Source organism: Falco punctatus, assembly GCF_963210335.1.
Source record: "Falco punctatus genome assembly, chromosome: 3".
Taxonomy (NCBI): Eukaryota; Metazoa; Chordata; class Aves; order Falconiformes; family Falconidae; genus Falco; species Falco punctatus.
Window position 1 is genome coordinate 28,939,572 of NC_137582.1, and position 21,717 is coordinate 28,961,288.

Below are 21,717 nucleotides of genomic sequence, written 5' to 3' on the forward strand. Positions count from 1 at the left end.
TTGATAGAACTTGGACTGTTGCTCCCCTTCCTTTTCTGCTCCTCCTTCTGCTTCTAATTCTATACTGCAACACTGCTGTTTTAGGCAAGTTGGTGTCCTGCCTTTACTAATCCTCCTAAACTTCTCAGTATCTGAACACACTCCTGTGGCAGGGTTTTCTGCAGGTGGCTTCAGAGAAAACTGTAGCATTCCTTGGTCTTCCCTCATGTTCTCTTTCTGCCTCCTTATCACCTCCTCTAGTTGCAGCTAAAGTCATCCAGTTGTCTCTGCCCTTGTGCACCTCTGCAGGTGTTACTATACTTCACACATGTATGCCTTCCTGTACTGCAGCTGTGCTTCGCAGGCAGCTGTATCGCTGTGGGGACTCCCTGCACCGGGGCTTTGGCCCTGCTCCGTGGCTCAGAGGCCCCCAGCAGGCCGCAGTGCTCAGAGGGCCCACAAGGCACCAGCAGTCCCTGCTGTGGCCCAGCAGCTCCTGGCCCTCCCTGTTACCCCAAACCTGCAAGTCGCATTTCTGCCAGGCATCAGGCTGTGTCACAGGCTAACGCAATGAGGAAGTAAAGGCCTTGAGCGGTTTGAGAGGTCTCTCCCACCACCTTCAGTTGCAGCCCACTCTGGAAATTTGTCTGCCTTGCCCAGTCCCTCCCAAAAACTCAAGTGGTGCCACTGCTTTCGAGTGGTTTCCTCTCCTTCCGCCATGACACCCTCTGGCAGTTCTCCTCAGCCGCGTTCTCTGCACTGATCTGATCACCGCTGGTGGGGTGAGACATCTACAAAAGACCGCTGCTGCTCTTCATGGGACAGCTTCTCTCCACTTTGTTACAGAGGAGGTAACACTTTGTGTATGGGGTACAAATGCCCAGGCGCTGGCAGCGGCCCCTGTGAGGAGTGGCCGGGGCTGCCCCATGCCGGGCACAGCCAGCTCCAATGTACCTGCCTCAGGGCACAGGTGAGCCCCGCAGCCATGATGCTGGCACTCTGGAGAAACATATTTAAGAGCAAGGAAAGCCAGAGGGAGGAAGAGAAAATAAAAAGAGTGAAAAACAACACAGGGAGCACCCAGGCCACAGGAGGCAGAGGAGGGTGAGGAGGAAGAGGTGCTCTGTGGTGGAGCAGATATTCCCTGCAGCCCGTGGAGGACCCATGTTGCAGCAGTGGAAAAGAGTGAGAAGGAAGAAGAGACTTCCCAGTGCCTCACCAAAGGGACAGAGTGAAACCTGTGGTGATAATAAGGAGGGGAGAAGAGGTGCTTGGGGTCAACTTGAACCTGGGAAAGGGGGTGCATTTTCTCTAAGTGTGTAAATGTTGGTTTCTTCTTTTTCTTGTTTTTGGTTTCCCACTACCTAAGTCAGTAATGATTTATTGTAATTGGCAATAAATTATTTTCCCCAGTTTAGCCTGTAACAGTAATTGGTCAGCAAGCTCCCTGTCTTTAGCTTCACCCACAGGCTTTCTCTTTCCTGTTTTTCCTTTTTCCTCCCCTTGTCCTGCTGGAGGGTAGGGAGTGAGTGGAAGACTGGCTGCTAGTGAGGGCCAACCCAACCACTCTTTGTTTCTCTCTTTTTGATGTATTTATTGGAGAACTGTTCTGGCTATTTCAACTGGCTACAACAGAGCAATGACATTGTGTTAACTTTTGCAGGCAGATAAAATCTCTCTGAGGAAGGGCATGAAGAGACATTCAGTGGAGGTGAGCAGGAGACACAAAAAATAATGTGGATGCAATGTTTGTCCGTATGTTTCCAGAGCAAAGGTAACAACCTGGAATATTATTAACAACCACGGGACATTAGTCAAGGGTAGAAAATAAACATCTTCAAATGTGTTCCATATCAACATGATTGTGATACTGAGTCTTGTGTTACTTATTTGGTTAATAGTACACCTTAAGGCTCAAATCAGAGTAAGATTGGACTGAAACAACTAGGTGGTCTTGGTCCTAAAGATCTTATGATCAAACCCAGTCCTTCGGTGCCTGATCTAACGAATAAGTAATTTTTAGAATTATAATCTGCATTGAACTGACAGTCCTGAAACATTATGTCCTGGCACACTATGCCCTCAGTACTGCAATTCACACAACTTCTATTCGTCAGGGATAACTCATGTGTCTGAGCTACCATAAAATCAGATGCTCTCGTGGTTTGCTCCCAATCCAGTCTAATTCCTGGTCCAAAGTACACCTTCTGAGTACAAAACTCTTTTCTGAGTTTTGTTCCACAAGAAAGGCTTAAAATACATTGAGACACAGATGTGATTGAGAACTTCAGTAAAACGTCATTCTTCCCAAGGCATTACTCACTGGAAGGTTGCAGGAGCTCATTGCCTTTGTGTAGCTCTCCCTATTTTCTTGTTTCTTTTTACAATTTGAAGAGTTTTAGAAAGAGTTGGGGCAGAGTTGATGTGTTGCGGTTAAGGCCAAAAGATTAATTGGGGAGTTAAGAGGGGGCAGGGACAGAATTAACTGCTAGGCAGGGGACAGGCTGATGGTAGACCTCTCAACATTTTTCAGACCACTTTAAACACCAGTCCCCAGCCACAAAGTTGTTGGCTCCATTCTTCTCTATGTGTGTGTAACGCGTGTAAGAGAAAGGCAGATCAGTGAGCTCCAGCTTGGTGAGTTCCTGAGGACTACCCCAGAGTTAGGGATGGGATTTTTTGTCTTCTGCTAACCCTCCTAACCTCTTGGACAAGGAGAACAAGCCATGTAGCCCTGTCCCAGTTGTCAGAAGCAAAGGTTCTTCACTTGGAGCTCTTAGGTAATACTGCTAAGGACCATTCATGAGTGCCTTCCTCCTCAGTGTGGACTGGCAGGTAAGGACAACTAATAATCTTTTTCCTTTTCACTCTTGACACAATGATCAAGAGTTGTATGGGATTTCCATCAGCAGTTGCTTCAGACAGGCTGTCAGGGCAGAAAGACACTCTTTCATGGATATAGCTGCCCTGCTCATATATCCTCACAGAAGGAGCAAGGGAGATCATTGGTTCAGTTCCTACTTTCCCCACCGTTCAGTTTGCTTCGTGCTTATCTCCACTCCTTTTATGTTTGGGTGGTTTGCTCGTGTGACATTACCTGAGAAGGATGTCTTGGGTGGAAGCCACAAGGGGGTAAACCATAAAATTCTTGTCCCTGTTTTTCACATTTTCCCAAACTTCACAGATGCAGTAAACTTTAATGCTCAGTACATCTGGGGACGGTGGAATGTAGCATCTTGTAGCGAGCAGAGCACATGTGGTACTGTGTGGCCTACCACTCATTAATGTGAAAGGCAAAGAAGAATCATGAAATGCCATAAATGCAGTGATGTATGTCAGTCTAAAAAACATGTGAAAGGCCACCTTCTACTGCTGTGGTCAGTACAGTGCACGCAACCAAATGCTGGAGTGCAGCAGTCAGTTTCTGTTTTGTTGTATGCTTGATTTCATGGCATTCTGAGACAGTTAAATAACACATAGACAATGCTTATCTTATGCGGGTAGCTTTGACTTGAATCGTATTTGGATTACTTCTAAAATGAAAAATATTATCCAGATATTTGTCACAGATGATAAAAGTCCTTGTGAATATGTTCCAGCTCTGCCAAATTGTTAATGAAAATTTACCAGCCCCCATGCAAAAACTACTGTCCCAGACAGTTGCTATGATTAATACCATACACGGCTATCAAAAACAAACAAAAAAAAAGAACTTTGTGTACTTCAATGAGTAGAATTTTGCAAGCTGGTTCTATCGACTCAACGTTCTACAAACTGATGATAACCCTCAATCCAGTTTGCTGTTCTGTCTCCATGTTAACTGAAATATATATGCATGTATGTATGTGTGTATATACACATATGTACAGTCATTTAAATGCCGTGTCTTTAGCATGCAACTGAGGAGGATCACATGTATTAATAATGCTAGAAATACATGTCATATCATTATGCCCATTTTATATGTTAATTTTAAAGAAATATTGAGCAATTGGACAGGTAATATATTAGGAGACAGGCAACCTTTCATTTCTGGGTTACTGAATCTAATTGGATCCAATGGTAGATTCACCATAAATGCTATTTAGTGCTATATCTGAAATGGAATAGTGGTTTTAATCTCACTCCGAGAGACCAAGTAATGATTATTGCCAGTTCCAGCAGGGAGCCTGAAAACTGAACAGGTGTAGAGACCTAACAACCTCAGAAAGCTTGCTCTGCTGTTGCCTTTTTATCTTGCTCTTGAGATCTGTCCTCTCTCAAGTTGCTCATCTGCCACCTGTGTGAGCTCAGCAGTTTTAAAGAACTGTTTTAAAGTTTAAAAAACAACCCCAGCACCTCTCCTTTTAGACAACTAAAACTTTATTCCTTGTTTATTTTAACTACATATACTTTGCCACTTTCAGAAGTCTATAGCAGAACAACAGTTCTTTGTGGAGTTTGCTGCTACAGATAATAAAAACAATTCTGTTTTCAGATACCTACAAACCTAGAAACTCCTCTGGATAGATTTACACTTTAGCGGTGTTCAAAATAAACAATCCAAACATATTAATTCAGACTTACTTTTGTTGTTCACTCCCAAGTAATGCAACATATTGGGACTACTTTGGAACGTTTTTAAGCCATCATTCGGATTTGTAAATATTTACACTTAGATGATATTACTGGGTATTTCACTTTTCTCTCCTCAGACCTGTCATGTTTATTAAAACATTTTATTATCATTGAGGGTGTGGTCCTGAAGTTGCTCATGCAGATACTTTTGATGTCAACACTAGCTGTGACTATGCACTTCAGAAATGGCTTTATACATTTCACTTTGACTTCTCTGCTGCTATTGCATGACACAAAGCACCAGACTGTGAGATGAATTCCTGAAAATATGTAGTGCTTGATTATGTTACTAAGGTGCACACCTAACAATAGTTTACACAAGTGGCAGTGGTGGTCACCAGGCCATTTAAAAAGGGTCACAATTCCTTCTAATTTGTGTCTGTACAATGCTGCTCTGCGATGGCTTCTGTACATCTCATGATCTCTTTTTAGTGGCTGTTTCTGAAAGTCCTGTTAATGAGGAACATTCTTAGACTCTGAGCTGTGGATTTTTTTTGTCCCTTTCAAGGTGTGCATATCTAGTATCTAATCCTCAGGAACTGAGACCAGCAACAAAGACAGGTGCTTTGCAGGCACAGCAGTAGACCAGATTCAGCAGACCCAGTTTCTGTCATTGGTTTTCTTGTTATGCAGTACTGGGTGGCCAAGGCCAGACTGCTTTGTGCCACACCTTCTATGTCTTACATGAGAAGGATCATTGTCACTCACTTTGCAAATATGTTTGACTTAAAAAAAGAAAAAACCTGCATGAATGAAGTCTACAGATAAAAGCATCAGTGAGCTGGGTATTTTCATAAATGTGGGACTCTCAGTTTCCTGCTGTTGAGAGTTCTGAAAAATGGCAAGTGTCCCTTCATTGCTCCTTCCGTGCCTTTAGTCCTATAAAGTATTACAGATCTGGGGACATCTTCTGTCCTCTGCCCCTTGTATGCTTGTGAAATGGCTAGCCTCAATCCCACCCAACACTATTGCGCCAGCCAAAACTGTTGACTTCAGCTTGTGTGTGTGTAAAAATGATTGAAAAGAGACCAGATGTTTCAAGGTTCTGTCCCAAACTCGGAAAAGAAAATCCTTAAATTATTTATGTTTCTGATGTTAAATATGGGGCCAAACTGATCATTGTGCAGTTCTCTGGGGCAAACAGAGCTGCAGTAATCCAGCTTGAATTTGACCTGTTTAAACTGTCCCGTTACATTAAACTGATGATTTTTGTTACTGCCTTTTCATAGAAATGCTTTTAGTCAGTCATTGTGAATTGTGTCTGAATACAGCTAAGATGGGGTTAACTGGTATTTTTTTTTTAAGATTATGGAACATTGCTGGTTTTAATACATTCAGTAGTTGCTGTAAAAATGTTAGGGAAAGACAGGTTTGAACAAAAATTTTAGATCTGGATCTGTACCCACAGTTCAAACCTACCTCTAATGGCCTGATTTGGAGCATTCCCAGGATTTCAGTGAGTTATAATTCACATCTGTGTTTCTAACTCCTTCAAGCATGATTGTTTGAATGTGCACTTTTGGAACAGGTCCATGTCTAATAAGCTAAATTGTAGTTCCCAAATCAGAAGCCACATGGTTTTGCTATATAGTTTTTTTATTTTTCCTCTTATTATGTAGCCTTCAAATAAGGTTCGGTCAGTCCAGTACATTGGATTAATACAAAACACCAAAGTCTACACTTTCTACCTGCCTGCTAATGAACTCACATGTTTTGATTTCTACTAGCGATTTAGCAAAGCATTTGCACAATGGCCACAATGGATACTTCTCTGCCAAGTAATAATTTATCAGTGCACTGGAGCAGATTGGAATTATGCAGGACCCACTAAACTGTCCTAGTATGGTAAGGGTAGTCAAGGTATAGATGAGATTCTCTTACTTTTAATATTCATTGAGCCAAGCTAATTTATATGTCAAGCGCAGGCTGCATTTACTTGGATTTTCCACTATTTCTCTACTAATTAAAATATTTTAGTTTCATGGTAACATATGTGAAAGCGTTGACAACAGCATTGCTTATTCCACATGTTAATTATGTATTTGTTCAGAGTATGCTGATGAACTGTGTGCATTTCTCACGTTAAGATTTCATTTCATGTCAAAGGAAAAGTGGAAATGTAGTAAGTGGATTTGTGCTTTTAATTTTAGATACTTCTTTTTCCCCTAAAAAAATCTTGTCTATGATTCCTCTGTACCATATGCATTTGGAAATCTTTTGTTGGCAAGAAGTTTAAAAAGAAAGTAATCCTCACTTCTCAGAAAAGGATTTTTGAACAAAGCAGTGCAATTGTGCCATTAATGAGAAAGTTAAATGAAACAAATGACAAGGCGAGCAAGAAAAAAACACAGCATCACAGTCAAGGAATGCACGGGGACACAATATCTTATGCAATATTCCCCATCTGTCAAAGTCAGTAAATAGAGAGATTTAATTGGAAATACTCATTATAATAGGCCATAGTGCCTATGGCTCAGTAAATGCAATCAACAAGCTTATAGCATTCTTCGTAGTTTTCACTTGTAGGCATCTTGATGAATTTCATCCCAGATGTGAGACCCAACTGATCTGTGCTGGTTTTGTAAACCTCATACCCTGATTTTTTTGAATACCACTAATTTCTGGAAAAGGTACTTTGGCAACTGACTCTGTCACACCTCGAGAGTAATTTATACCTTTACAGTTTTCTGTGTGTATATATGTGTGCGCAGCCATGTATACATATCTGTAAAATCTATACTTCATGGATTTGTGTGTGCTTGTATGCAATAATATATACACTACACACATATATGCATAATATTACCCTGTTTGATAAACTGTTTTACTGTTAAAATCACATAGAGCATAAGTTTGGTGTATACCACCTTTTTCCTAATACAATATTCTAACCATTTTCTTCTGTGTATTTTTTTGAAATGAAGGTCTTTACATTTCATTAAAACATTTGAGTTTGTACTTACTTGCATTTGAGGGGACAGAGCCATTACACTTGCTTTGTGGTGGAACACGGCTCTTTCCAGAGGTCTGCACAGTTGTTGGAAGGAGAAAATAAATGCACTTTTTGGGAGTTCTTTTTCCTCTAGAAAGCATATGCAAGAAAAAAATTAACTTTCTCTGTGTTTTTTCTCCCAAATGAGAAAGTAATTAATAGCGTGTGTTGGGCCATTCACTAAAGACTACGATAAATGATTTACAATTTTCAAGCTAATGAACTGAATGCCTGATCTAAAAAAGGAATGTGTATGATGGTGTTCATCTTCCAGTTATGACCTTCCAGTTCAAAGATCATCTTAACTCCTGTCTGCCTGATCCTCAGATTTGTTGAACTCGTTCTCTTAATTCATGTCTTCAGTGGTGCTCAACACCTGGCAATAGTAGGCCTTCAGAAAGCTGTTCAAAGGATGAAAATAGCAATCTTTTTCTTTTTCTTGTTCTTTTCTTCTTGTTCTTGTTCTTTTTTCTTTTTCTTGGTTTTTTTAAATTTTTTTTTTATTTTTTTCTGTGAAACACCAGGAAAGTACGGCTTTGTCACTGAGCTCCACATGAAATTATATTAAAAAAAAAACAAAGTGAAAAAAACCAAAGCACAGAAATATATAAGCTTAGTTGGGCTTGCCAAGGTAATATATAGTACTAATCACAGATTGTATTCTGAGACGATAGTTAAGCATTGGAAACAAACTGCCCTGAGAGCTTTTGGTAACCTTACTGTCATCAGAGGGGTTCTAAAAACAGATAAGATATGCACATCTGCCAGGAATGACGAAGTATATTAAGACCCATATTGGGGCAGGGGAGTGAGTAGATGAACTCTTGAGGGACTTATTTTCTCTGAATCCATATTCAGGTTTTCTGAATACAAAAGCTTAGCCTCTGCTAAGGAATCTTACGAGAGTCAAGGGCCGTGACACTTCATTTGCTCTGCACCCGAAACTCCCACTGAAGCCAATTATTCAATCTAATTTAACAAAGACCACAGCTTCTCTGGCTGTGCAATTGTTGGTAACCATCAACAAACTGATTCATCTACAATTGGGCCAAATGTTACAAAATCTGTTTCTGAGTTCTTGTTTGTACCCCCATCATAAGATTACACCAAAATTAAAGCATGCAGTACTTGAACTAACTTCAAAGGCTGAGCTTGCACTTCTAGCTAGTTCAGCCTTTTTATTGGTTCATGTTTTCCATTTGGCTTCAACATCCTGTTCCTTACTGATGCCCTTCTAGAGTTTCATTTACAAATATTACGTCCCTGGTTAGTGAGCCATGCTAATTAATACTGTGGTGGAGGCTATGGATTATAGTAATCTCATGCCTCCTGCTTGGAAAAATGCTGCAATTTTTCCAGACATTTACATGTAATGCCATATTTAACATGGCCAAATTTGTCTTAGGAAAATGTATCCTGAACTCATTTAATCAAAATATATTTAACTAAGGTTGCTTACGCTGTTATCTATTGCCAGTTTTGTTAATCATGAAGCTCAAAAATTTCAATGCAGTAGAAACCCGAGATCCACAATTTCCTAATTAGATTATTTCAAATAAAACAGTAAAGTTAAAACAGGCTGGTTTAAGTATACATATTTTAAAAGTTTATGCGAATAACAAGTTTGTTAAAAAAACACAAACAGATGATTTGACTACTTTCTGGAAGCCTCACACATTTGACCATGCCCCACCTTTCAAACCTGGGACCACAGTCTAACATGGATTTTAGCTCAACGGGGGATTCTGTAGACAGAGGCTCCCTGACTGCTGGGACCTCAAGTGTTGGTAAAGTTATGATTGTAAAGAAAATCCATTATATTTGCAGCACCACCAAATATCAAATAAAAGCTATGGAGTCTTTGCACAACATAGCAATTCTAAATGGATAGGTTCTTCCAACACTAAAATCAACAAAAGCAATGGCATTTTTTAGGAAGAGGGGATATATTTTATTAGACCAGGTGATGTACTTGGAAACAACAGACAAACTTTCAGGCTCACAATTTGTTAACCAGGTCATAAAGAGGTCAAGAAATACATAATCTCTGGGGTACTTGTTATTGTATTTTTGTTTTCAATTGTGTTTGGAACTCTCTTTTCATATACAGACACAATCTGGTTGATGTGATGGCAGTATGATGACACAAGTCTGAAAGCAACACTCCCCTCTCCTTCTAGACAGTCATTTAAGACCAGAAAACAAAACTTGGCAACATTTTGGAACACTTACCACATCACCACCTCAACATGAATTAAAACAGTCTAAAATGAGAGGTTTAGAAACCTATGAGAAAAAGTCTAAAAACTTGCCACAGGAAACAATTGCAAAAGTGGCACTTTACACATAACCTGGGCCAGTCTTTTTTGTCAGAATGAGCTCTGTATTGTACTGGGTAAATCAAATAAAGGGCATAGATGTCTCTAGGTTAAATCTTACAGCTCCAAAGTTTTAGGTGTCACTCTCTAGGGGTGCAGTCCCTAACCTGAGCAAGGCCTCTTCTCCTCTCTACACAGCTCGCTCCTCTGAGAGGAGCACACCAAGCCGAGAGCTTCCCTGAGCAAGCATGTTGAACCTAACCAAGGAAGGGGCCAAATGTAGCGCCTTGTGGAGAGTGAGTCTGATCTTTTATTTGAAGGAGGCTTTCCCACTTCAGAGCCACTGTTTTATACCCACAGGTAAGTTGGTCTGTCATTTTCTGTGAGAATTAGTCCCTTGAGCCAAATTACAGTTGTATGAACAGCAGTAGTTGGCCACTGTCTAATTTCCTAGAAGTCAGAGGATCACTGGTCACATCTAGGGAAAAACAGAAGGTAACAAAAGGTCTGGTCTAAACCCTAATAAGGTATGAAGAACGCTTCTTGTTTCCATGGCATTGGACTACCAAAGGGTACCCATGAATCTTCTGCTCAGACTTACTGTAACGCATGCATGATCAAAGTACGGGTAAATGTACCAGGTGCTTGCGTGTACAGGGTTGTCACCAGTATTGCTGGGCAGGTCATGCAGACATTGTCTGCCATATGATAGCTTCCATACGTTATATGGTGTTTGGAGGCAGAGAATTTTACCTTGTGTGGAACTAAACCATGTCACAGTGCATCAGCCAAGCTGTGCTTTGAAAAGGACTGTGAAACTTGGTCTTTTGTCCTTGTGTTGCGGTCCTTGCTTTCGTTTTCAAAAGGAGGATCTCTGCTCCCATGCTGTTCTTACCTTGGACACTTTCTGGAGCTGAACCCAAGCTAGGAATGCTTGTGGCCTACATCCGATGGGCTCTCAGTTGCTGGATGTGACTGTAGAGACTGTAGAGACTGAATTACATGTAAGAATTTCATGCACCGATTGGTTAAACTGTAGATTGGAGTATTTGTCTGTAAAAGTGGTTTAACTCTACAGGTTCCTGGAAAAACAAGGACGAGGAATGAAAAAACTCTCTCAGAGTAAGGGACTTCTATGCAAATACAGAGGAGTAAAGGAATGACATAAAAACATTGGTTTTGATGACTTTATTTCCATTGCAGACAGGCTACATGACATTTAAAACCACAAAAGAGAGAAGAATCCTGGCATCATGTAAAGGGCTTTGAGCAATGAAAAGGGACTGGAAAGAGGTGCTTCTGTGGGTGGGTTTTTGTTTTTTCCTAAGAAATCAGATGATAATGTAGAACATTTCTGGCAACAAATGATGAAGTTAGACTTGTCTAAGTTAAACTTTTAGGTAAGAATGACACATACATGGAATGTTACTTGTTTAAAAAGCTATTTATCTAAACAAGGTTTTCCTGTTAAAAGAAGCAGGGTGATTGTTTCAGATAGGCCCTCTGAACCTGGAGGACCTCAGAGTGAGAACAATTAATACAGAACCATATTCCAGAAAACAAAATAGGGAGAAAAAAAGCATCACATGAATGTTAATGTCTACGCTGTGGAACCTGGTGTGTTTTCTAGTTCTTGGGCCTGAATGCACATTAGCCATGTCTTACCTGCAAGTCGGGAACTTGGGAAGTAGCCAAATCTCTCTGTTAACAATAGAACTCGTGATGGTACCAACACAGCATCATTCACATAATTATATCACTATTTGATGTGTATAAAAATACCAAAATCTGTCTCTTTACAAGTTGAACAAAACCTAAGGAATTGCTTTTTTTTTGAGGTTTTTCTATTTCAGAAGCATGCATAAAATCAACAAACGCTTGTGAAATCCCTGTCCACTCCATTTATTCCGATTTGAACTTTTGCTTTTTTTTTTCTCTCATTTGTTTATAATGCCCTGTTGGAAGTACAAAAATATTTTTCTTGCCCCTACTAGTTTTTGCATTTTCCATTTAGGAATCATTGATTCACCCTCATTTTTTGTACAGCTGCCATTCCAAATCTGTTAAATAACTTCTTGTGCCACAATATCTTTCTTTGTTCCATAACACCATTGGTTGATGTCAATGCAGCCGTGGTAAGAGAGTATTTGATTAGTTAATTTCTTGCACAGAAATGGGAGGAGGAGCACAGATGTATGCATTTTCATATGTGGCACATAGCATTGTTTGAATTTTTTTTCTTTTGTGATAGAGAGGTAGATTTTATAATAAATCAAACTATTGAGGAATGCAGCCAGCTCAGGGGATTGCTGATGTCCCATGTGATCTTTTTCCAGTAGATTTTTGGTTCTAATTTGATCCAGATTATGATTATCTAAAGACTTTTTGTGGCATGTGCAAAATCACTTGATTGTCACAGTCCTGTTCCGAGTCGGCTCCAGTCCACACCACAGAAAGTACAATCCTAAGTATCACAGCTGGCACTCTCAGTGGAAAATACAAGGATATACTGCCTGAATTTTCTCTCAGTACAGTCAGAGGTAGATTTTATTTTAAATTTCAGTGGAGCACAAGGAAGAAATGATTTAGCATTAATGCCTTCCATCACTCCTCAAAAGATGATCCCTTTCAGGGACACCATGAAGAAAGCTCAATTGTTGCTGGCACTGCAGTATTTTGGAGAGGAAAAGAGGACTGCAGATTCTAGTTTGGTAACTGTGACACCTTTTGAGCAAACAGTCCTAATATTCATGTCAAAAGACAACTGGAGCAGGTGCCAGAAACCTCAGGAACTGGGTGTACTGGGAAGGAAATAACTGCTGTTGTCTCTGTATCATGCCTCTGTCTTTTTAGAAGGGTTCTTTGCTTTGATGCATTTGGATACATGGGGTCCACTCAAGGCCAAAACTGCATTCAGTCTTATAATCCACTCAGAAACCAGAGTGGTAGGAAGCAACTCTGAGCACTGACTTAACGGAGCTGATTATCTCCGCCCTCCTTCCACGGCTCTTCCAATAGTGTATCCTATATCCTTTTTTATCCCTTATCTGCACAGTCCCAAACTGCCCTTTATACAGTACAATAAGGAGTTGGCTGTATATTCCACAGTAATGACACAAAGTAATAATAACAATTAGCACTTTGTTTAGCATCTTAGCTATAATAGAAAGACGCCTAGCCAGCCGTACCTCAGGCACATGGGGAAACTGGTCACACAGAAAAGAATTTGATGACCTGGCCAGCCATGAAGTAAGCTATTGAAAACTGCAATCAAGATTTCTTTATTTGCAGACCGAGGTCCATCCACCAAAACATTCTGTCTCACCAAGACTGGCGCTTATAGGAAAATTCCTCATATATAATTTATAATGATAGTAGCCACGAAACCCACTCTGCTTTTATTCCAATTGATTTCGTATCCTCTTTTTCTGACATTGTGTAATAAAAGGGCAAGTTGAGCCGAGCTTTTTAAGGTCCCCTAGACAACTCTCCCTGCCATTTCCTTCCTGGTCTCACCGAATGACTGCATGAGCTCACCTCAGGAACAGCAGCACCCTTGTGGACCCACGTATTTCCCAAGATCCCCCACAACCCCATTATAGACACATCTTGTCATTCTTTTCTCATGACATCATTAACATTTGGCTTTTTGTGCGAATCCACATGGGAAAAACTCTCGGACAGACATTTTTCATTTTGGTCTCAACTATTGTAACAAACTTTTCTTCAATTTGAGGAACCTTGTCCAAATCACATCTATTGAGACTGCTGTTGCGAAGAACATTCTCCCAGCTCGTAGCTACAGCTGTATGATTTCTCTCCGCAAGTTTCTACCGTCACTTTCCTCTTCTTTAATCCCACCGAAGGAAAAGCAACTTCTCTTCAGTTTTAAGGGGCCATCTCCTCTGTCATTTGGTATTGGGATCTGCTGGCTTTGGCAAGGGAGTGCAAGGGTGGAATGAATACCTTGCTGCACAGGAGAGGCTTCATTTTTTTCAAGGCAGGAATTTATAGCATTTAGTGTAAATCCCACAGAGGGTCCCCAGGAATAAAAACGACAATACCACATGCAGGTGGTGATTAGGTGGAAGCCATGAGCAAAGCACACATGCACCTCATTTCCAAGAAAGGTAGGAAAGCCGGCGAAGGGATACCTACAAAGGATTACAGATGGCTTGTTTCTGGACTTGGCCAATCACTCTTGGTGACCCGTGTAGGTTATTATTTCACGTATTCTGGTATTATGGCTGTTTGGGTTTGATGGCCGCTCTGAAAATCTGGGAAAGCGCCCGACGTGCGCGGCAAGGGCAGAGGGCCCGGCCTGCCGGGCTTGCGGCGGGCAGCGAGCGCCCGCAGTGCCGGGGGGCTCTCGGCGGGCGGGAGCGCGGCGGCGGCGCCTGGCTCGGCCCGCCTCTGCTCTGCGGGGCGCTCGGTGCCCGGCGGGCCTGAGGCGGCGGCTAAGCCCTCCGGCCGGCACCGCAGCATCTCCCCGGGCGCCCTTCAGGCGGCGGCGGCGGCGCTCCCCCCTCGCTGACTCCCGCCCCGCGCCACACGGGGCCCGCGCCGCGCGCGCTGCCGCGTTTGGGCTGAGCCGCTCGCCGTACCCGGGCGGCCGCCTCCCGCGCATGCGGGCTGCCGGGGCCGCAGAGGGGAGGGCGCCCGGCCGGCGGGGCGGAAGGACGTTGGTGGGCCCGCGCTGAGGTGAGGCCGCGCTGCCGCTCCCTGCTTCTGCGGCCGGGTCCCCGCTGCCCACCACCCCGGGGGCTGCCGGCCGCCGCTCTCCTCGGCCGCGGCCCCGGCCCTGCGGCGGCTGCCCGTGACCTCTGCGCGTCCCTGAGGGCGGCGGGGACGGGCGCTGCGTCGGGCGCGCTGCTGGGGGGCAGGGGGCGGCCGCGCCTGCTGTGAGGGGGGACCTGCGCGGGGCTCGGCTCAGCCTGGCCGCGGCAGCTTTCGCCGTGGCCGGAGAGGGGCCTGTCGGTGGTGGTTCCTCCTAAACGTGAGAGGAGAGCGGGCTGCGGTCAGCACCAAGGCCTGTGGGGACCAAGGCCCTTGGGGACAGCTGGGCCGCCGCCAGGTCTCCGCTCCTGCTGCGCGGCCCTGTGGGCGCAGGAGGCGGCGCAGAGGGCAGCGCTGCCCGGGGCTGCTCCCGCCTGGGTGAGCCTTCAGCCTCTGTTCAGAGAGAGCCGCCTGCTTCAGCCCCAGTAAAACCTTACCCGACAGAAAAACATCCTTTAATGCAGTAGGGTTTGCAGTTTGAAAAAAAAAAACAAAAACCCAAACCAGGTCAAGAGGCATGTGCTTTTCCTTAGAAATGAATAAAAGGTCGTCAATGTTCTGAATGTCTTCTGAGGTAAACACCAGGACAGCAGGCCTGAAATGGTAGACCCCTGCGGGGAGGGAAGGATTTAGTATGAAAAGCAAAGGCCACTCTTGATTCCGTGAGTACTGGATGTAAGGAGTATTAAAACTTACTTAGATTCACGTCATAAATAGGTTCTCCTTGAATGTTGTCCCTTAAATCGTCTCATTGAAAAGTCAAATAGAGGAGTGCTGTTGCTTATGTTGTGAAGATTATTATTACACAATATAAACCCCATAATTTTCTGGGATAGAGTTACAGAAAATTATTTAAGTAGAGCTTCTTGTCCCACAATTCTCTTTTTTTCCTCTCTATTTTTTTTCCTCCTTTCTTCTAGGAAATATCACCATGTCGTCTGCATTGTTGCCTAAGCCACAAATGCGTCGCCTGTTGGCCAGGCGGATGAAGTTTCACCTGTTTGGGGCATTCTTTGTGTCTGTGGGATGTGCAGCTTTATACAAGGTGAGCCCCATAGTCATTCAGTTATAAACTGGACTCATTAGAGTGTTTTAAGAATTCATAATATTTTTTTGTTGAGATTTGGTTGAGCTGTTCATCAGAAAGCTTTAGTAGTGTATTTTTGTAAGCATGTTTCCAGAACATAAATAAATCTTCCTAATCTTCATTTGAAGAAACGATACAAATAACCTGATGCTTTAAGCTGTTGAGATGAAGATCACGCAATTCGTGACAACTTAACCTCGAGTGTCCTAGCCCTAGACTGCTCTTGATCATTTGCACGGTTGATGTATGTTAACTCTAGATAGTCTGTGTTTCTCTCTGTCACAGTATCTGAGGCTTGAGAGAGTTGTCAAAAGTCTTTGCTTTATCTCTAGACTGATCCCAGAAAAGTTGCTCATAAACATTTAGGAAAACCCAGCCTTCACACTGAAGATGTTAGTGTGGGGAAGACTAGTATGGTCCTTTTAGCCTCTCTTTTGAAGTATTATGTGGAAATGGAGCATTACATTTCCAAAAAAGCCCACTTACAGATTGGGGTTTGTTTTTTGTGGTCCTTAAGACACTTCTGATAAAAAGAGTGGTAGTTGTTCTTGAGCACGTTTACTAAGTAATTCTCGGATCTCATACACAAAGCAAGCAACAGAGTTTGAATTTCTGTGGAAGAACTGGATCTTGGTTTGTCCATTGGACTCATTCTTATACCATTTGCAGCATTTGAGTACTCAGGAAGCCTTTGATAAAAGTGACTAGCAATTAACTTAATTTCAGGCTGTTCATCACAGAAACATCACAGCGGACTTAAACTTCTCAGAGATCAACAAATGGCTATCAAACAATAAGCTTGCACAGTTAAAGCTCAACATTACTTAACACATCTGTTAAGAGGTAGGCAAGTTTGTCTGTGGTCAGACTGACAGTATTATTTTATTAACAATCTGTGGATTTATATCTTATTTGGCACCCCATATTAATACACTAGTAAGGCAGAAGATGATATTTAAAACAAGTAACATGGATCTAAGTAGTGATTTACTTTGTTAGATGTTAGAAACTGTTGGAGAAAACCACCGTGGACTTTCCTGAACATTTTGGGGGGCTTTTTGAGCATACCCCTGCGCTTCAGTATCCAAGGAGTCAGGATTGTGTCTTTTTATGTTGGTGAGCTGTAAGGGTGGCTTAGCACTCTTGTAAAATTTTACCAGACTTCTGTAGTTGACCTACAGTGTAGCTGAAATGTAATGCATTGTTTTAGGATGCCATATCATCTGGAGTTACAATTTTGCAGCTGCCTGCAGGCACAAAAATTGCCATACCGGCATGTTTTTACATCTAAAACTATTAGCAGGGAGGGCATTGGACACTTAAGTGTCAATATAGGTGGAGTGTTTCTGGATCTTAAAGGAGTGATGTGCTGTCTTGTAATGGGCTTTCTTTTTAAGGTTTTACTTCAGACATTGTTTTTTCTGACCAATGGTCAGGTAGCCTGAACTGTGGATTTCAACAGTAACAAAGTAATATGTTAGTAATTTGAGCTGAAGGATTTTTAGAGTGACAGCCACTGACACAAATCATAGCAGTGATAGAAAATGTGTTTGTAAAGCTTTGCAAGCTTTAATTTTCTCTGTGTTACTTTCCAGTTTGGAGTTGCTGAACCCCGAAAGCGAGCTTATGCAGAGTTCTATAAAAACTATGATCCCATGAAGGACTTTGAAGCCATGAGAGCAGCTGGTGTGTTTGAGTCTGCACCACCCAAATGATGGTAAGGCACCTTAGTAGTAAGCTACTCTGCATTAGAACAAGAGTAAATTTGTTTCAGTGAAACACTGTGCTTCTGTTTGGAGGCTTTTCCTTTTTGATCAAATAGAAAGGTGCTCCCAAAGAAAAAAGAGAGAGACCTTTGAGAGACCACTGGGTAATAAAACCTTGAAGAAATAGGGGAACTAGGGAGTGGAGAGGAAGGGCAGAGTAGAAAGTTCCTGAGTACCTTTTGGGTAACTTGTTTAATTGTGTGATATAGGAGACTTGCACAGAGTGATGCCAGGCCTTTCCCTCCTCACGCAGCCATGCAGAGGAGACAAAGCTGAACTATAAGGCTTGCCTGATACCACTGTTACATTGATGCTGTCACATCTTGAACTGCTTAGCTTCAGGCGATCTATATCTACTGCTTATGTCTTGTGGTGGTACAGTGAATGAGAAAATGGAGAGGCTGTTTCTCTCTCATAGCATGCATCTTAATGTAAGAAACAGAGACTGTTTGCACATATCCTTTTGTCTCTTGAAGTAGTGAGAGGAGGAAGATAACTAGTCATGAGGGGAAATATATTTACGTACATACATACATAAACATATATATAAATTGCAGTGGTGTGCAGTTCTGTATACTAATACTCAGATTTTTGCCAGGCTGAATTAAGCTTGAATTGAACTTTGTTCACAATACTGTTTTCCTAACACTTAACACTGCCTTTTGTTTGAAGACTACCAAACTTTGTTCTCCCTTACTTGTCATAATACCAGGAGAAAAAAGTCTTGATTTCAAACTTGTCGTAGTTACTAATAAGCACACCCACTGAACAGCACAAGCTTATGATGAGACAACTCAATAAAGAATTCCTCCCCCTTTTTTGATCCAAATCTCTTACACCGAGTTCTCTGTTTCTCTTAAAATGAATTTAAACTAATCTAGAATGATAGCTTTTTCATTCTTTTGGAATGTTTTCATATTGTGATCATTATTGTGATAATCTGTGGCTCTAATTATCCTGGCCAGCTGGATTTTCTCAGCCTCTTTGTGTAAAGAAGCAAGATTGAGTAAAAGATTTGTACTTAACACTATTAATGCTTAATTCTCTTGTGTGACTATCTGTAACTATCTGGTTTCTGCATAACACAATTACATAAAAAATGCAGAGCTCCAGCTCTTGTAACAAATTTAAAAAGAAAAGAAAAAAATATGGCAGTTTCTCTGTTTTTTGGTGTGGGTTTTTTTGTTTTTTTTTTTTTTTTTTTGTGAGAGAGGGAAACTTCTGTTCTTTAGCTATGACTGCAACAAAAATAATGAAATGATAAGTTTACCTGGTTTTAATCTTGGTAATTCTGCCTCTGGTTTGGTCCTATTGCTAATATATAGGCACTTTCAAACTTTTCTTAGACACTGGAATTGCATTCTTTAGTCAGGTGGCCTTCATCAGAGTATTCTGAAAGACCATCTGGTGGTAAAATCATTTGAAACAAACACTGTCAACAAGGATGCATGTTGAATACTTAATTGGAATCATGAGCAGGATTTTTTTCAGTGCAAATAGAGCTCCATTCTTGGTTAACTTATGTTCTCATTTGCAGCTTAAAAAAAAATAGCTACACATTGTGTGCACCTGTTAAAATTAAATGTTTCCTAAACATCTATTCCATCCTTTAATTACGCCAGCTCAAAAGAAAATGTGAAAGACAGATCTTTAAATGTGATTTTGTTTGAATTGCTGATGCTTCTTATTCCTTAGCCTATTTATGTAACAACTTAAATTTTTCACTCCGTAGTAGAAAGAGGTGGGCTTTTTTTAGTGCCTGCACAGGAATACTTAAGTAGAAGGAGAAAATGCCAGTGTTTCAAGTGTTCTGGAAAGACTTTGAAAAGAACAAGTACACAGAACAGATGGAAGACATTTTCATTTGCCTCAGTAGTCTAGATCTTAGCTGTGGAAGCTGCATGGAGGTTGAATTTGATGCTTTTTTTGGTATAGTTACCTAAAGGGTGCAGTCATGCATGCATTACATCTCCTGTTTTATTGGAATATATTCTGTACGTGGCAGTGAATACAGTGTTTTAATGTCATTGAACACTCATTCCGAAATCAGTACTTGGCCCGAAGATTAGGGAGAGGGTAGGGTAGGCAGGGAGGGGAATTCCTCGGTTAGGGTGTTTGTTAGCTTGGCATTCTCCACGAGTTTGTTTCTGCTGGGCATGCAGGCAACTTGGTACCCGAGGGTGAACTTACACTGTTTCGTCTACTTGTCGTGGCCTTTGTGTGGTGACACTGGTAATGGAAACTAAGTGCAAGTATAAATACAAGGAGTATTGTACCTCTGCTGTGTGCTCAGTAATAAAGAGGCAAGCTAAGATTTTGGTGCTAACCACTTGCAAGACTGTTGTCATGGAGCAGAGCTGGTCTTGGATTGTGTTCAAGGTAATGGGGAGAAGCAATTTGAATTTGGTTTTCTTCCTTCCTTGGTAGGTTGCCTACACCACTTGTTTCCTCTCTGGCTCCTGTCTGAAAGCTGCATTCCTTTCTCTTTCAGGCCCTTAGCAAGATTGATTCAGTTATCAGTGCAGCATGTACAGTGAATCTGATGTGCTGTGCAGTATTGTTCCAGCTCTTGATTTGTTCCATGTTTCACTTCTGTTTGCCACATGAAGGGTGTGTGAATCTTAAAGCATCAGGAAATAACAGGGGGAATTCCTCTAGACTAAACCACCACATAAACATTTCTCTCTATTGCTTTGCATTCATACATACTAATATGTTTACTTAGAGCGTGAAGTTTGTCCAACATAACTTAGTATTTTTCTTTTTTTAATCTTGCAGATCCCCTCCAGTTTAAGGAGACTTGATGACCGAACCTTATTTGTTCACTGAATGGTAAAGTGTAATGCACTTCGGTGCATGGCATGCTCTAATGTAACTCAATAAATAAAATACATATGTCAGTGGCGCTTAGTTGTTGTCTTTAATGTTGAAATGCTTAAATGCTCAGATGCTGGGAAGAGTGGTGGTAAGTCTTCATAAATTGCTCAAGATTACCAAGTCAAGTTTCCTTTCCCCCAGGAATTATTTGCATCTCTGTTTTGGCCAAATTCCACATTTGATCACCAAGTATATCCCTAAGCAGTTACAGCTAGGTTGTCCCAGCTGCTGGTGGGAATTTGCAAGAGGATCGTTGTTACAGGAAGGGAGAGGCTGGATTTCTGGAAGGGTTGGTGTTACCTCTGGCTTCACAAGGTGAACTGACCTTGAGGTGAAAGAATTTGGATAGGAATTCTGGAAATATACTAGCCAACCTTCCTATCTTTTTCTACTGCCATCACTGTATTGCCTTCTTACAGCAGTGAACTGTTACATCAAACATCAAGACTTACAGACTGCAAATGCCCGCTCTTATATGTGGTATGTTACTTTGATTGGAACATGGACTCTGAACTGCAGGTATGTTCATATATATTTGATGTACAAGGGGAGAGAGGGTAAAACCAGACCAAATAAAAGAAGAAATACTTACTTTAGGGTGTTACAGTAATGAAAAATCTTTGTGTGCTGCTTTTAGACACATACAATCTTTTTAATATCTGGAAGTAGTTAGCTAAGCATAGTTTTGATCTCTGCTACATGCTGTGTAGTCCAAGACCTGATGCTCTGTCTTCTGCCAGGAGACCCGTCATTCAGAGTGCAGTGTGCACATTGCCGCTTGCCCAGGTTGAAGACGGTACCAGGACTGTAGCTCTTGATTGCTGAACGTGGGTACCAGGAGAGGAGCCCAGGCTGGTTGTGTGAAAAGGAGGGAAGGCTGGTATGAAGCAGCATGACAAATTAAGCCATCTGTGTTGTATTTGAAGGTCTTCAGTTCAAATGCTGTTTGGAGTAACTTACTATTTTAAATGGCTCATTAATGATAACACTTAATAGGTATCTGTGAGCAACGTTTGGACTAAAGCAGGGCATGCAAAGAAGTAATGCATTTGATCCAGAACACTATTATAGCACAACGTGGGATTGTCTCTAAACTTTCCATATAGGCAGTGTTTCCTTGAAGCGAAGAAGGAATTCAATAGAGGTGCAGGGGAAACCATCTAGTAAGCAAAATATTCCTGCTCCTATAAATGTAAACCAGAGCTTAACGATAGCAAATGATACCTGTTTATCTTCCCAATGTACAGTATAAACACTGTATGTCATTAAGTACTGACCAGCTTTTTCTCAGGCTTGTCTGCAGGT

The 21,717-nt window shown here is 41.7% G+C and overlaps 2 protein-coding genes across 2 annotated transcripts in view; both read left to right on the plus strand.

Moving 5' to 3' along the window:
- RGS22 (regulator of G protein signaling 22) overlaps positions 1 to 14,341 on the plus strand; it is a 72,394-nt gene extending 58,053 nt beyond the window's left edge. Inside the window, exon 24 of the mRNA XM_080380139.1 lies at positions 1,643 to 14,341. Within this exon, the coding sequence (XP_080236265.1) occupies positions 1,643 to 1,714 (72 nt within the window). The 3' untranslated portion in view covers positions 1,715 to 14,341. The remainder of the gene's footprint in view (positions 1 to 1,642) is intronic.
- A 131-nt stretch (positions 14,342 to 14,472) lies between these two features.
- Positions 14,473 to 20,440, plus strand: COX6C (cytochrome c oxidase subunit 6C). The gene is made up of 4 exons (XM_080380138.1): positions 14,473 to 14,607; positions 15,603 to 15,727; positions 17,365 to 17,486; positions 20,314 to 20,440. The coding sequence occupies exons 2-3, from the start codon at positions 15,614 to 15,616 to the stop codon at positions 17,482 to 17,484; spliced, it is 234 nt and encodes a 77-aa protein (XP_080236264.1). The 5' UTR covers positions 14,473 to 14,607; positions 15,603 to 15,613; the 3' UTR covers positions 17,485 to 17,486; positions 20,314 to 20,440.
- The last annotated feature ends 1,277 nt before the right edge of the window (positions 20,441 to 21,717 follow it).

Coding starts and splice junctions, on each gene's coding strand:
- COX6C (XM_080380138.1), top strand. CDS start 15,614: ATGTCGTCTGCATTGTTGCCTAAGCCACAAATGCGTCGCCTGTTGGCC. Junction 15,728..17,364: donor GATGTGCAGCTTTATACAAG/GTGAGCCCCATA, acceptor GTTACTTTCCAG/TTTGGAGTTGCTGAACCCCG.